Source organism: Fukomys damarensis, unplaced genomic scaffold (assembly GCF_012274545.1).
Source record: "Fukomys damarensis isolate Sample0158 unplaced genomic scaffold, DMR_v1.0_HiC HiC_scaffold_27, whole genome shotgun sequence".
In the NCBI taxonomy this organism is placed as follows: domain Eukaryota; kingdom Metazoa; phylum Chordata; class Mammalia; order Rodentia; family Bathyergidae; genus Fukomys; species Fukomys damarensis.
Window position 1 is genome coordinate 32,404,521 of NW_022900939.1, and position 16,073 is coordinate 32,420,593.

Sequence of the window (16,073 nt, forward strand, 5' to 3'; positions counted from 1 at the left end):
TTTTTCACTCAGTTACTTCACTTGCTGCGCAGAAGCATTTTAATTTAATATGATCTCATTTGCTGATTCTTGGACGTATTTTCTGTGCAACTGGAGTTCTGGTCAAAAAGTCCTTGCTTTTACCTGTGACTTCAAGAGTTTTACCTATCTTGTCTTCCAGTAAGATAAGTGTTTTTTAACATTTAGTTCTTTGATCCATTTTGAAAATCATAACTTTTTTTGAGCCCATAAAAAAACCTGAAGTCACAAGTCAAACAAGTAAATTAAAAGTTTTTCCCTTAAAGAACAGACAGGACACTTTAGATCACTTTTGGTTACACACAAGGAAAAGAAAAAGCAAATACATAGGTGGGTAACAAGAAATCAGGTAAAATTCAGATATACGCTTTTTGTTTGGTTGGTTTTGTTTGTTGAGGCAAAGTTTCTATGCGGTCCTAGCAGGGCTTGAACTTGAGATACTTCCAACTCAGCCTCCCAAGCAGTCGGTGTCACAATAACCACCTAAATTCTGACGGTTCTTAAAGTCTATATGTTTAGCACTGTCAAACTGGATCAGATAGACACAATGGCGCTGCACCAAAAAATTGGATTCATGGCAGAAATCCAAATAAATTCTCCTTTAGTAGTATAAGAATGCATAAAATGATCAGCAGCAATGGAAAATAACTCCACTGCTTGTAATCCCAGCACTGTGGAGGCTGAGGCAGGAGGACTGTTCTGAGTTCAAGGCAAGCCTGCACTGCATAGTGAGACCCTATCTTAATAAATAAATAAATAAATAAAGCGTGTAAAGCTATGATGCCTAATTCTGGAAGAATAGAAAGCTATGATGCCTAAAGACAATGAAAGCAACAATAATCCCAAACTCAGCTCAACTGAGGACTAGCTTGAGTTAACACCCTATGCTAATGATATGATAAAAATCTTGGCATGAATACTAGTTACTACATTCTATAACGATTTTTCAGTGTCCATCATTCAACCAAAAATTATGAGACACAAAAACTAAAGAAAAGGGCCGGGGATTTAGCTCAGCAGTTTGGTGGCCTGACTTGCAGGCACAAGGACCCGAGTTCAATCCCCAGTACAAAAAAAAAAAAAAAAACCTAAAGAAAAAAAACCCATTGTAAACAAATCAGCAGAACCAGACTCAGAAGCTGATATTGTATTGCTATGGAAGGACTTTAATTTGATTAATAAACTAAAAGATCTAAGAAAAGGTCCAAAAGGGAAGGGAAAGTATGATGGGGGGGAGAAGAAAGAAGGGAAAGAAGAAAATGTAAGATGGAAAAACCTGAAGTTTTTTAAAATATAAGAAAATATTTTTAAAAATGAGAAAAGAAGGAAAAAACTGAAGTTTTTGTGAATAGGGAGGTGTGGAAGGGTAGAAGGGAGGGAAGGTGAATGGGGAAAAAAAACAAGAACCGAGACACATCATGTATAGGTACAAATCTCAAGGATGAACGTGATCATCATGCATACCTAAAATGTACTAATAAACTTAAGGAATTTTTTAAAAAAGTAAAAGATCTAGATGGGGAGGAGGATCATATGCAAACAAATAGGGGGCTGAGGATTTGTCTGGTTCTGCCGCCTGTCTTGCAAACGCAAGGGCCCAAGTTCAATCCCTGGTACTAAAAAACAAACAAATAAACATGGGAAATTTCAACAGAAATTAAATTAAGAATCAAAAGGAAAGATTAGCAATAAAAAACATTACAAGAGATAATGACTGTACTTCAGAGGGCAAAAGAATCTGGGAACTTGAAGAAAGATACATTAACAAACCTATAAACCCAGTTACTCAGATTACGGCTGGAGGACTGTTGAGTTACGAGTCCAAACTGGGCAACACAGTGAGAAATCAGAAACGCAGAGGCTGGTAGAGGTGGTTGCGGTGGGGAGACAAGCCAGGCTTGGTGGCACAAGGCTGTAATTCCAGCCCTAGGAAGCTGAGGCAGGAGAACTGCAAGTTTGAGCCCATCCTGGACAACTCAGTGAGACCGTCTCAAAAAAAGAAACAAAAAATTATTTACACTGCCGCGGCTGTAGCTCAGTGAGAAAGCTTTGAGTTCAATCCCCAGTACTGCCCCCCCACCACTCATACACACGAGAAATTACAAGAAATTAACCAAAGTGAAACATAAATAGAACAGAACATCCAAACACTGTGAGGTAACATACGCAAATCAGCTAATCAGAACTGCAGAAAAATAGAGCAAAATTAACATTTGAAAATATACACCTGAAAATTTTTTTACATATATACTTTAGACATGGAACAGTCAAACTGTGGAAAAGCAAAAGTAACAGAAAGACTGGAAGGCACTCCCCAAATATACACACACCACTCAAAACACTGATAGAGAAAAACACAGATAATAATTACAGCAGATGTCTTGTCACAAATAACACAATCCAGAAGACAATGAAAGGTTTTGTGTTTGTTTCTTTGTACTGGAAATCGAACTCGGGACCTTGTGCTTGTGAGGCAGGCATTGGCACCACTGAACTAATAAACCCCTGGCCAGAAAGATTTTTTTCTGTCTTTGTGTGTGTGTGTGTGTGTGTGTGTGTGTGTGTGTGTGTGTGGTACTGGGGATTGAATTCAGGGCCTTTACACTGAGCTACATTCTCAGTCTTTTATAAAAAAAATTCTGAGACAGGATCATGCACACCCCTGGGGAAAGATGTTTTTCTGTTTTTGTGTGTGTGTGTGTGTGTGTGTGTGTGTGTGTGTGTGTGTGGTACTGGGGATTGAATTCAGGGCCTTTACACTGAGCTACATTCTCAGTCTTTTATAAAAAAAATTCTGAGACAGGATCATGCTAAATGGCTAAACAGCTCAGGCTAGGATAGAATTTTCCATCTTCCCCTGCTCAGCCTCTCAGAGTGCTGGGATTAAAATGTATATTTACCACACCCCACTGAAAGGTTATCGTTAAAAGATCTGAAAGAAAAGCTGTCAACCAGGGTCAGGGATAGCTCAGTGGTACCTCCACCTCCCCGCCTGCCTCACAAGAGCAAGGTCCTGAGTTTGATCCTGGGTACCAAAAAAGAAAATAAAAGAAAAGCTGTCAACAAGAATTATACAGCCAGCAAAAATTATTTTTCAAAAAATGAAGACAAATGAAGACATTTCAGAGAAACAAAAACTGACAGAATTCATTACAATAGACTAGCATAATAAAAAGGAAGTTCTTAAGAAAAATGGCATACAAAGATTAAAACTGGACCCTTATCTTTCACCATGCACTAAATTAAAATCCAAGTGGATGAAAGATCTAAATATTAAAACAGAAACACTAAACTTGCTGGAAGATAAGTTAGGCAAGAACTCTGGAAGACATTGGCATAAGAAAAGACTTTATGAACAAATCCTCAGTAGCACGGGAACTAGCAGAAAGAATCAACAACTGGGATCTCATCTTATTGAAAGCTTTTGCACAGCCAAAGAAACCATCAACAGAACTAAGAGACAACCTACAATGTAGGAAAAAATTTTTACCAGCTGCTCCTCAGAGGACTACTATCTAGAATATATAAAGAACTCAAAACAATGAGCCCCCCCAAATATAAAGACCCAATTCAAAAATGGGCATCTGAAATGAACAGACATTTCTCAGACAAAGAAGTAAAAGCAGCAAGTAAATATATGAAAAAATGATCCACATCACTGGTCATTTGAGAGATGCAGATGAAAACAACACTGAGATTGTACCTTACCCCACAAAGAATGGCTGCTATCAAGAAATCAATCAATAACAAATGTTGACAGGGTTGTGGGGAGAAAGGAACCCTTCTCCATTGTTGGTGGGAGTGCAGACTGGTATAACCACTATGGAAATTAATATGGAGATACCTCAAAGAGCTGGGACTAGAGGTTCCACTTGACCCAGCCATCCCTCTGTTGGGTATCTTTCCAAAAGAACTAAAAGAATCATATCACAGTGATGTATGTGCACCCATGTTTATAGTGGCACAGTTTGTAATAGCTAAAACTTGGAAACAGCCCATTTGCCCATCAGTTGGAAACTGAATAAAGAAGATGTGGTTTTTCTATAAAATGGAATATTACTCAGCCATAAAGAATGAGAAATTAGATTCATTCATAGGAAAATGGATACATATTGAGGATATACTCCTAAGTGAAATAAATAAGTCACACATGTGTAAATACCGAATAGTTTCTCTGGTGTGAATAAACTGTAATAGTACGTAAGATCCTAATAAGAAAATTGACATTGTGAAATGGGAAAAAAAGGGCTAAAGGTGTAGGGAAGGTGGGATAGGTAGGGGAAGGGTAATAAAGGAAAAGAAAAAAAAGTAGAAAATGAAAAGATGGAAATAAAGTGTTTATAAATGGGGAGGAGAAGAGTGGGTGAAGGGAGGGCAGGGACAGGGGGAAAAAATGAGAACCAAGACCTGTCATGTACAGGTACAAGATCCCAACAATGAATGTAACTGTACTGTATACCTAAAATGTACCAATAAACTCAATTTAAAAAAAAAAGAAAAATGGCATATACACCAATTAGAAATATGAATTAACACAAATAAATGAAGAATGGCCAGGCATGGTGGTGCATGCCTGTAATTCCAGCACTCAGGAGGCTGAGGCAGGAGGATCACTCTGAGTTCAAGACCAGCCTGGGCTACACAGTGAGTTCTAGGTCAGTCTCAACTACATAGTGAGATCCTGCCTCAAAAAAACAAACAAACAAACAAACAAAAAAAGAAATTAATGAAGAATGTTGGAAGTGATTAGAAAAATAAAGATAAAATAGGAAGAAGCTGAAAAGGGGAAGGGGAAAGGAAAGAGGGGAATGGAATAAATATGAGAAAAGAAAAAAATGGAAACAAAGTTTTTGTGAAGAGGGAGGGGTGGAGGGTTTGACGGGAGGGCAGGGGAATGGGGCTAAAATAAGAATCAACATGTTATTTATGTAAAGGTACAAGTCTCCAATGATGAATGTCATTATATCGTACACCTAAAATATACCAATACAATTAGCTTTAAAAAAGAAGATAAATATATAATTTTTTAAAAATTTGTAAATACTTTTAAAAGTAATTGGCTAGGGGCCAGGGATTTAGCTCAGTGGCGCCAGCACCAGCCTCGCACACAAGGTCTGGAGTTTGATCCCTGGTACCAAAGAAAAAACAAACAAACAAAAAAAAGTAACTGGCTAAAGGAAAAATAGTAACAATGAACTGAGGCATTCATCACATATATTCATAAGCTGTATGACAACAGTAGCACATGGTTGAGAGAGAAATGGAAAGCACATTGGCTTCTGCTAAGTGAAATGGTAAGCCTTTAATGTGAATGGGGTAGTCAAGGTACAGCAAGTATCAATAAAATAACAGGACATTTCCAAAAATTAAAGATACCAATCCTCAATCTGAAAAACTACAAATCTGCAATGGAAAACTAAAAGTAAATTCACATTTAGAAATAATGTGTTTAAATTGCATAATAGCAGAGAAAAAGAGGAAAGAAACTTAAAACAATAAAAGCTACTCACACAAAGTCAGAACCTGGACTAAAGTCCAGGTCTTCTGACCTGTCTCCCTCCCTTTCTAAAATACTGATGACTTTCCACAAAGTCTCAGAGAACCCAGTCTTAGAGATTTACCCAGGAGCCAGAGAGCACGTGTTTATTAAGTAACCATGAATCCCCGCTTGTACAGGGGGATAGACACTCCACTAATCTTCCTTTTTAATTTCCAAACAGCAAATGCTACTTCCACAGAGTGGTGTGGGCAGAAAGCCCTGTGAGATACACAATACATTCCGGGTTTTCTTCCTGCCCAAGACCTCTTTGTTAGTTCACTCACTTCATTCTTCAGAGACCATTCCACAGCTTTCCATGACAGTCAGATTCTCGATATATGCTTCAACAGAAACTCTAGCACAAGTTACTCAGTCATTCTTTCACATTCATTTCTATAATTATTTAATTACCATCTGACTTCTCCAATAGGCTATAAATTCCAAAAGATCGAGTATTATATTTTTTCTTACATTGTAATTTTAATGCCCAGCACACAATGAACATAAAATAAGTAAGTACCCAATAAAAGACTCATAAATAGGACATATGTTTAAACATAAGCTATAGTAATGGTTCTATGATCAGAGAAGATATATTTACTTATTAAGAAAAAAGACATGGTAAACATAAAACTGCGGAGAGAAGATGTTCCCTAGAATAATAAATTTGTAAAATAGCTTACCTGGACACAAATTCATTTAATTCTGAGTATTCTGTGGGCTCCATTACTATGCTGAGGTCAGTAATGACAGAAGACAAATTCTCTTTATTCTAAAATAAAGATTAAAAAAATCCTTGTATCACAACAAAGTAACCTTTATTTATTTATTTATTTGGTACCAGGAATCAAACTCAGGGCCTCATTCTTGCCAGGCGGGCACAGTGCTACTAAGCCACATCCCTGGTCCTACATTAACTTTTAAAATAAAATGACAGAAATACTTTTAAGTTATATAAAATGAAATATCACAAAATAGTAAGAATCAAGAAACGATATTGAAAGTATTGGTTATTTTCTAAAATGAAATCAGTTCCTTATTCCACACTAAAACCCAAAATGAACTCCAAATAAATTAAACATTGAAATCATTAAATACTAGAAGGAAATAAAATTTAACTGATGACTAAGTCAAGAGAAACTGTCTAAACAAATAGAAAAAGATTAGCAAAAATTATTCTATAAAAATTCAAAATAATCATAAAAAATGGCTTTGTAATAAAAGATAAGCAATAAACCAAGGAAAATGTGAAAACTGAAAAGAAAAAGGTAAAGAAAGTGAACCAAAAAAATTTAAAGGGAGAAATAATAATGTACCTATAAAACATTCTGCTCAACAATATTAAGATAAATGTAGATTAAAACAAGTGCCAGGGATTTAGCTCAGTGGTGCTATACTTGCCTCTCAATGTCCTGATTTCGATCTCTGGTAACCCAAGGAAAACAAAAAAAAGAGTGAAAAACAATCAAGTGACATTTTTACCTTTGAGGAAAGATTTTTAAATGTTATTGTTGGTGATGGGTGTGATGGTGCACCCCTGGAATCCTAGCTACTCAGGAGGTTGAGATAGGAAGATCACAAGTTCGCAGCCAGCCTGAGCAACTTACTAACACTTTGTCTCAAAATAAAATTCTTTAAAAAGAGGAGGGGGTTCAAGGATTTAGCTCAGTGGTGCTGCAAGTGCAAGGACCCAAGTTCAATACCTGGTACCAAAAAAAAAAGAAAGAAAGAAAGAGGAGGGGATATGCAGCTCAGTCGTAAGGAGCCCCTGGGTTCCATCATTTCTGAACATTCCCAAAGAAAGTTATGACTGGTAAATATACATGAAAACCAAATTGATATAACCCTTCTAGAAATCACTTTGATAATGAACATTCATAAAATATTCATCTTCTCTGTCCTAGCAATTTGACTTCTAAGAATCTATACAATGTAATAAGAAATGAAGACAAAGGCTTATGAATAACGATTTTCAAAACAGTGCTACTACCCACAAAAAGCCAGAAACAATTCTATACCCTACAATAAGGATTGTTATTTCATCTGCAAACTCAAGTAAATTTATTTCATTTTTTTAAAACTTCCTTTGTTTTCACAGCATTGTTTTTGCTACGATTTTAGATTTTAGGCTACTTTGTCCAATATGATATAAGAACTCTGTACTATGTTTGTGCTTTGATCTCTGTGGCTCTTCTTTGTTATTAATGATAGTAAATCTAGACATTTTGGGTATTTCCAAAGGCTAGAGTGAGTGGATGCTCTTTGACTATCTTCTGCATTTGTCTGTACAGCATCTGACACATCTCCATATACTCTGATGGTTTATAGCCTTTATTTAGTTTTCCATCTGCTTGAGAGTACAGTAGGAATTGGCAGAACAGTTTCCACTTAAACAGGTTAGGATTAGGGTCTGTGGGCCTCTACCACCATACCAAATTCATGGCATTCTTACAACTCAATTTTTAAAAAAGACAAAAAACTCAACTGAAAGTTGGGGAAAGAGTTTGTACAGACATTTTTCCAAACTTATATACAAATGGCCATAAACACAGGAAAAGATACTTAACATTACCAGACGTCATTTAATAGTTTCATTTAATTCCACTCTCAAGTTATTGCCAATAAGGAAAAACATATGTCCACTTACAAACTTTTTCATGAATGTTTAGAGTCACACTAGTCATAAATGAAAAAAAAAATCATTTTTTTTAATTGCAAAAGTTTAATATACCAAAGACACTTTTGTTAGTTGATGCACTTAATGTCAACATTTAGGGCAATTTTTAAGGTCTTCTAAAAAATGACATTAACACAACCTCTGTATAGTAATACATAAAATAAGACAAAAATGAGAACCTCTTTATACTATATTTTCAAAAACTGTCGTAAAGACAGCAAACTCATGCTCAGTTGTTTTCCTTTCTTTAAAATAAGCTACCAGTAGTTCCAGGCAGTCTAAAACATACTGTTCTTGGATCAAATATTAAATATTAATATTTGCAAAAATGTTTTGCAGTGAGTCCTTGGCCTCTATGAAAAGATTCAAATTGCTATGAAGAGCTAGAGTTTATTTTCAAATTTTGTGACTGACCTAGTACCTGGATGAGTCTCCATAGCTCCATAGCTCATGCTTTTGTACTCTAACTACAGGCCCACAGTTCTCATACTTTTCTACAACTTAAGGATTGTGGATAAGAAAGGGTCTCATGAACTTTGTAAAATTTACATATCTCTCATGAAGCATCCTGTATTGAGTTTCAGTATTTTGGTTCAAATGTCATAACAACCAGATTTTCATTGGTGCCTGTGATAATGAATGGAATTGCATTCTCTTCATTAAAAAAGAAGTCCCTGTTTTTCAGTGATTTTGTTCACTTTGTTGGGCTTCAGGGAGAAAAGTCATACCATTATACTTAATCTGCCATGTTTTCCAAACACAACCACTGGTCCGCCGCACTGCACAGCATGGGCTATGGAAGGCCGATACTATGCACGTTGATTCTGGTGGCCTTGCAGCTCCTCATATGCATAGTGCCGACAATAACGGGCAGTTTTAAGGAGAAGAGCTCAGTGTTACAGCCACTTCTGACAAAAACAGCTGTGCCAACACAGTACATGCACACTCTGCGTAGATTTTCCTATAAAGCACTCTTTCGCGGTCACTTTTGATTCTAATATTCTATTAATATGATTTTATATCACTTTGATCCAAATATTGTACTATTAATGATTTTATTATTGAATAATAAATATTTACAATATTTTGAAGTAAGAGTTTTATGATTTAAAATTACTGTACTTTTTCTGGCAGCTAAATATCTCCCTCTAGTGGAAAATTTGATTTTAGAAAATGAGAACACAGTGATTGTCTTGTTTTCCTATCAGGCTTAACAGTAAAAAAATGCTCAATATGTAAAATGGTAAAACCATTTTAAAAAGCAAGTTGGCATCATCAATCAGAATTCATATGTACATTTCTTTGACCTAGCAGTTCTACTAGAGCTGTATAGATTCTAAAAGAATGCTACACAATAGGCCTGGAATATGGTAGAATTTATCAGTAAGTAGTAAAATTTTTAAAATGATTCTTATCACCCATTACATCAGAATCTCTAAGCAACAAAGAAAAACAAGAAAATCCTTGGTTCCTCTCTTTTGCAAGCAAGACCTCTTGAAGAATCCCACGACAGATCCTAAATTCCTGTTCATTTCACAGCTGCCTATAGTTGTGCCCAACATCTTGCTTACCAATTCAATGTTCAAGAAGAACAGTAAAATTAAAAAGGCTCAGAGAGAAAGTGCTGGTTCTTAAAACAGCCAGGAAGAGTAGGCTTTTTCTGCTGCACAGTTAGTAAAACTAAATAGTCCCAAACACCAACACACTTTTAAATGTGAACAACTCATGTCCTTTTAGAGATTCAGCCATTACTGGGTTCTATCTTTCAAAGAGTAGCAAGTTATTCTCAGATTTCTTCCTCCTGTATTTCCTAAAACATACAGGACAGCCACTGCTACTTGTCCTGAAATATTTACTTTTCTTTCTTGTCCCAACTTTTCACTGGCTGAGGTAACAGAAGTATGCAAGTTAAAGTGAAGTTAAATATTACTGTTATCTCTCACACCATACTCCCACTAATGAGTACACCAATCAATCTTTGGACACAACTCATCCAGGAAAGTACCACTCCATTGTTCACCTCAACTTTAAGAGGACAGTCATCTTCTATTTGTTGACAAATCTCCCAAGAATGAAGCAATGAATGGTGGTACACACCTGTAATCCCAGCACTTGGGAGGCTGAAGGAGAAAGACTGCCACAAATTTGAGGCCATCCTGAGCTACAAAGTAAGTTCAAGGCAGCCTGAACTATGTAGTGAGACCCTATCTCAAAAAAACAAAACAAACAAAAAAACCCCACCACCTACAAGCAAATAAAATTTCCCAAGGTTAAGATTAATTTTGCCCAGAGTTTTACTTCTCTCCAGATACTCCATGAAACAATACCAATACCCACAAAAGCCTGCAAGACCCCATAGCTTCTAGGATGCCCCTGAGCAATTTCTTGGACAGTGTATATATTAAAGAAGTTCCCAAGGGCTGGGGATTTAGCTCAGTGGTGCCGTTGCCTGCCTCACAAGTGCAAGGTCCCAAGTTTGACCCCCAGTACCAAAACAAACAAACAAACAAAACACCTAAAGACATTCCCAGAAAAGGAACTGGACCTCAGGCTTATGACTTCACCAACCTGACATGGATTGCAGGTCTAGTCCATTAATGGATAACAGGAGCACAACTGGTATACCTCACTGAAGTCAAGATCACAGCATGCTAGGTATTTAGTTCAGTGGCACTGTGCCTACCTTGCAAACACAAGGTCCTGAGTTCATTTTCCAGTACAAAAAAAAAACAAAACAAAACAACAAAAAACAAAACATAGCACCCACAAAGAAAATACAGAGTTGGTCAGACTACACAACTTTACAATAGGAAAACATCTAGGAGTCCTTGGACCTCCCAAAAGAAACACTGGGGTCCTGGCACAGGCTGTCCAGCCCAAATGTTACCAATCTATTTGGGGCCATGTTCCATTTCAGCCTTCAACACATGATCTACATTGTCATATAGAACTGTATCACCCTGATGACCCACATAGTCCCAAGGCTTGGTCCCACAGGGAAACAGTCTAACTTCCCGAAAGCATGCACTGTCCATGCCCATGACACATGAATATGCTCAAAAGACCTCAGTAATGCCACACTGCATCTTCTCAGCCACTTGGGCAGTAATGAAGGGTGACCCTGACGCGAATGCACACTAGGAATTCTGTCATTAGACAAGGGACCTAGGTAATCCCTAGCCTGTCCTCAACCAGCCCAGTCCTGTGATAGCAACTGCAAAACCTGCAGACCTAGATACCTGGACCCCATCCTTTGAATTAGCGAGGAGGTGGCTGTCTGACATCTAAGGAGGAGGGTTCTGACTCCTGACCAACTCCTATTCGAATTAAAAGGCAAGAGCTTAAGGATGTTTTTGTGGCTGAGGACCTTGGCAGCAAGGATAAGGAATCCTGGCACCCGACCCTGAGCACATGAAGGAAGCTTGTCCACAGGACACAACTGTGACAACTGCTCTACATCCACTGTATCAATCTGATGAGCTAATGCCAAGGTAGCCTGCCTGTCCGTCCCTCTTCTGTTCCTCTCTTTTATACACTCCCTATAAGCCCAGCTGGTTGAAACTGTTTTCTGTGATCAAAACACGTGCCCCATTCCAGTCCTCAAAACAATGCCTGGATCCCATCCCTCTCTGTGCTAGCCTCTGAAGGTGTCTCAACTTGTTCTGCCCTATCTTGGTGAGTAGGGCTCTACATTACCATTCTGTCTGCTTCCTGATTATTTTAAAGCCATAGCCAAAGGTATCTCCCTCCCTGCGTTGTGCCTTAGTCCAGTACATATTTTGTATCTTCTGGCCCCAAAAAGCTTTAGCTGGCTATGTTGTCAGAAGATCATGACCTCATAAAAAGCCCTGAACAAGAACATACAAATGAGCGAGATAATTTTTTGCTGTTGTTTCAGTATGCTAAATGTTAAAGAAATTTGTTAAGCATATGATTAGTAGATAATAGATAGCTGGCCTATCAGCCAAATTCTGTTTCTCGAAACAACAGCCTACTAGCAAGACAATGTCACACATATATACAAAAAGCCTAGAATAGCTCCATGAAAAGGCTCTAAGGCCCTGTATTCAATCTCCAGTACTGTAAAATTAATTAATTTAACAGTGTCTAAGGTGTCAGCAACATCCTTACCATATGCAGTTGCTGAGGTGTTTTCCTTTTAAACAGTGCAAAAAGGCAGTCCTGACTCATGAACTCATCTCAGCCACTGCTGGAAGCTGTGGGGTAGGAATTGTTTATCTCACAGAAAAAATATCTGTTATCACAATATGCACTTTAATTTACCTGTATTTCCAGAATCTGAAATTCAAGTTGAAACATAACTACATGGCAACTTCCTGACAATCTGTGTCTCTGGAGAACTTTCTTTATACCTGTAAATTAGAAAAACATTTTATTTGCAAAGAACAATTTTTCTTCAAATATCTAAAAGTTTTGTGTAATTATCCACATGTTTATAAATGAAAGTATTTGTAATTCCATTAAAAATATAGATGTATACCAAATATCCTTACAAAACCAGATTAATTACAATTTATACTGTCTAGTTCTCAATTATACCACAGATTAAGGTTAGAAACAGAAATACTAGTAAAATGCTAGATAAGTTTGAATCATGTTAATTGTGGTCTGTTAATTTTTTTCGATCTAGTTTTTTAATATTCCATTCTTCTTTGTATGGATTCAAATTTGTCATGATGGCAACCATCTTTAGTTATTACTACCATTAATGCATCAGAGTAATCCTACTAGGTTTTTTGTTCATATTTTCCCCCAAAACTGTAAACCAATGAAACCGCTAAAGTAATATATGGAGCTTTACATCTAGTCCCTGGCTCCCAGGATGCACTTGACTCTTAAGACAGTCTTTTATTGCACTGGGGACTGAACAAAGAGCTTTCACACTGAGCTACATCCCCAGCCATTTTTCTTTTATTTTCCTTTTTTTAGTATTATGAGAGGGGTTCTTGCTAAGTCATAAAACTGGCTGAACTTTGAAACCTATTATCCTTCTGCCTCAGCCCCCTGAGGTGCTAGGATTATAGGCATGTTGCATTTTGCCTGGCTTTTCAGATTGTCTAAAAATAAAGTGAGTATGTTCCAGCTAGGAGCACAACTCATAAATCTGCACTTTTGAAGCAAACTAGGGATCACACCAGTTTCTCCATGCTTCTTCAAGTCAGTACGTCCCTGAATAAAGCATACTCTGTACAATACTAGATCTGTCAACCTTTTTTCTTCAGTTTCACAGCAACCTAGGGCTGTTCTTCATACACTAAATCCATGTCTCTCCAAAACATTGTTAAAGACAGTAAATTGAACCTATGTGTTTACTTGTTCTTTCTCAATACTTAACCAAGATGATAGTGAGAAGTGATATTTGAGGTGTAACATGTGTATATTTAAATGCACAAACTGCCCTCTCGTTGCTTGGGAATGGTGATACATGCCTACAATCCCAGCACTCAGGAGCAGGAGGAACACGGAGAGTTCAAGGCCAGTTTGGGTACATAGTGAGTTCAAGGCCAGCCTGATCTACGCTGCGAGACCCTGTCTCAAAACAAACAAACAACAAATAAAAAATAAAAAATGCCCTCTGAAAGTTTATACCTAATTAATGTACATGTTTACCTATGTAACCACCATCCTAATCCAGATAGACATTTTATAGAACCCTGCCTATAATGATACCTCATGTCCTTTCCTATGCTACTGCTTCTCCCTGCAAGAGTTAAGCACTAATCTGACTTTTTGTGGGGATCTGGCTTTGCTAATGAAGTTATTTTTAGCAAGGCACACAAGGGTAAAGAGAACAGGAAAAATAAGAGCAGCCTACATTTGGAAGCTGGAGATCAAATTAAGTAGATACTACTGTACGTGGAAAAGTAGAAATGACCCAAGACACCCAGGAAAATTAAAACCTAAACGACCAATGAGAAAAGCCCAGAAACAAGTGCATTTATATTGCAGAATGTAAATGGCATTCTGACTTAGCAGCACTGTTACTCTACATATCAGGTAAACTTGGGGCTCAACATAGACAAGTTAAAGATCTGCTCAATATATAGTTAACAAAAAAAGACAGAATGGTACAAGCTGACACCATTTGCCTCCTACTGAGACGTACTATGGTAAGAAAATATCATTGTACTGTTCTCCTGCCAAAAGGGTATATACTTTAAAACTTTTCAAAAGCAAGCTAAGAGGGTCGGGGGACCAGACTGAAGGACAATCCATAAAACAGCCTTCAAAAATGTCACTGAGGGCTGGGGATTTGGCTCAGTGGCACTGCATCTGCCTCAAAGGACAAGGTCCTGAGTTCAATACCCAGTACAAAAAAGAAAAAGAAAAAAAAAATTTTGACCAGATTAAACAAAAGAGACGTGAGAGCTGAATGCAATGCCTGATTGTGAGTTCAATTTGGAATTTAAAAAGTAAATAGCTAAGGAAGATTCAATGTCGCTAAGCAGTCAATTCTTTCTAACTTGATCCAATGCCAATTTAATCTAATTGAATCCCCAGCAGGTTACTTTGTAGATGATTGTCAAATTTAAATGAAAAGGTAAAGGACCAGAGTAGCCAACACAATACCAAAGAATGAGGTTGGAGAACTTATAATACCAAATCTTGAGACTTACTATACAGTCATAGTAACCACATTATCTATAATCTCAGCTACACAGAATGCTGAGGCAAGATTTCAAATTCAAGAGCAGCAATTTAGCAAGACTGTCTCATAAAGTAAAATAAAAAGAGGTGGTGATACAGCAGTACTGTAAATGAAAAAAATTTCAGTAGTCAAGACAGTATGGTATTAATGAAAGCACTGACAAAGAATAGAGTACCTAGAAATAGACTCACAAAGATGTTAAACTGATTCTTGACAAAAGAGCAAACGACAATCCAGAGAAAGGATAATCTTTTCAATAAAAGATACTAAAGACCCATATGCAAAAAAATAAATTCAGATACCAACATTATACCTATTACAAAAATTCACTCAAATATACCAAAACCTACATATAAAACATGAAACTGGAAAATTCACAGAAGATAATCCAGAAGAAAATCTAGAAGACCTTGAGCTTTGTCTATAAAAACAAATGTGCCAAGGGAGGTAAGAACAGGGAATGGGGATGAAAAGAGAATTAAAATGTTTTATATACATGTACTAATGCCCCACAAGGAATTTAAACTGCCAGCATGTACTAAAAACAAAAACTGAGGAAAAAAAGTGGCAAATATATGATTAAAAACAGAATGTTCCATGAAATCTTAGAAATAATCCAGTGTCTAAAGTCCAGCTTTTATTTTTTTCTTTACAGAATACTATGCATACATAAATTGCCTATAACCACATACCGCATGATCTTTTTGTGTGAGACAGGGTTTCACTATGTCGCCCAGGCTAACTTCAAACTCAGGATCCTTCTGCTTCAGCTTCCTGAGTGCTGAGGTTACAAGTATATGCCATACATAATGCCCTGCTCAGGTGTAATAAATTTTAAGTTCAGTTCTTTTTAACTTGAAAACACTGATTTTTAAAAAAATAAAGAGTAAGGCCATGTTATTACCAAAGTTCACAAACAACAAAATATGGTTAGTATTTCAAATCAATCATCAAACCCATGTACTTATTTTTAATAACATACTTTCAGAGCTAGGCATGGTACACCTGGATCTTTCTTTCTTTTTTTCAAGAGTAGGTAAAATTTATTGAGGGGAAAGCATCTGTCTAAGAGAGACAGAAGGGGGACTGCCAATTGGGTTGCTCGCCACCTGGATCTTTACTACGGAAAAAGAAATTTTTTTTTTTTTTTTTTTTTTTTTTTTTTTTTT

General features: G+C 36.9%; 1 protein-coding gene across 3 annotated transcripts in view; it reads right to left on the reverse strand.

The window, feature by feature from the left end:
* The window catches only part of Cenpp (centromere protein P), a 232,489-nt gene that overhangs the window by 208,091 nt on the left and 8,325 nt on the right, over nt 1–16,073 (reverse strand). For all 3 annotated transcript variants that reach the window (XR_777587.2, XM_010610582.2, XM_010610581.2), the window contains exons 3-4: nt 12,519–12,607; nt 6,241–6,329 (exon numbers count right to left, since the gene is read on the reverse strand). Coding sequence is in view for 2 of the 3 variants with exons in the window: in XM_010610582.2 (XP_010608884.1) it covers nt 6,241–6,329; nt 12,519–12,607 (178 nt within the window). In the remaining variant the exon portion in view is untranslated. The remainder of the gene's footprint in view (nt 1–6,240; nt 6,330–12,518; nt 12,608–16,073) is intronic.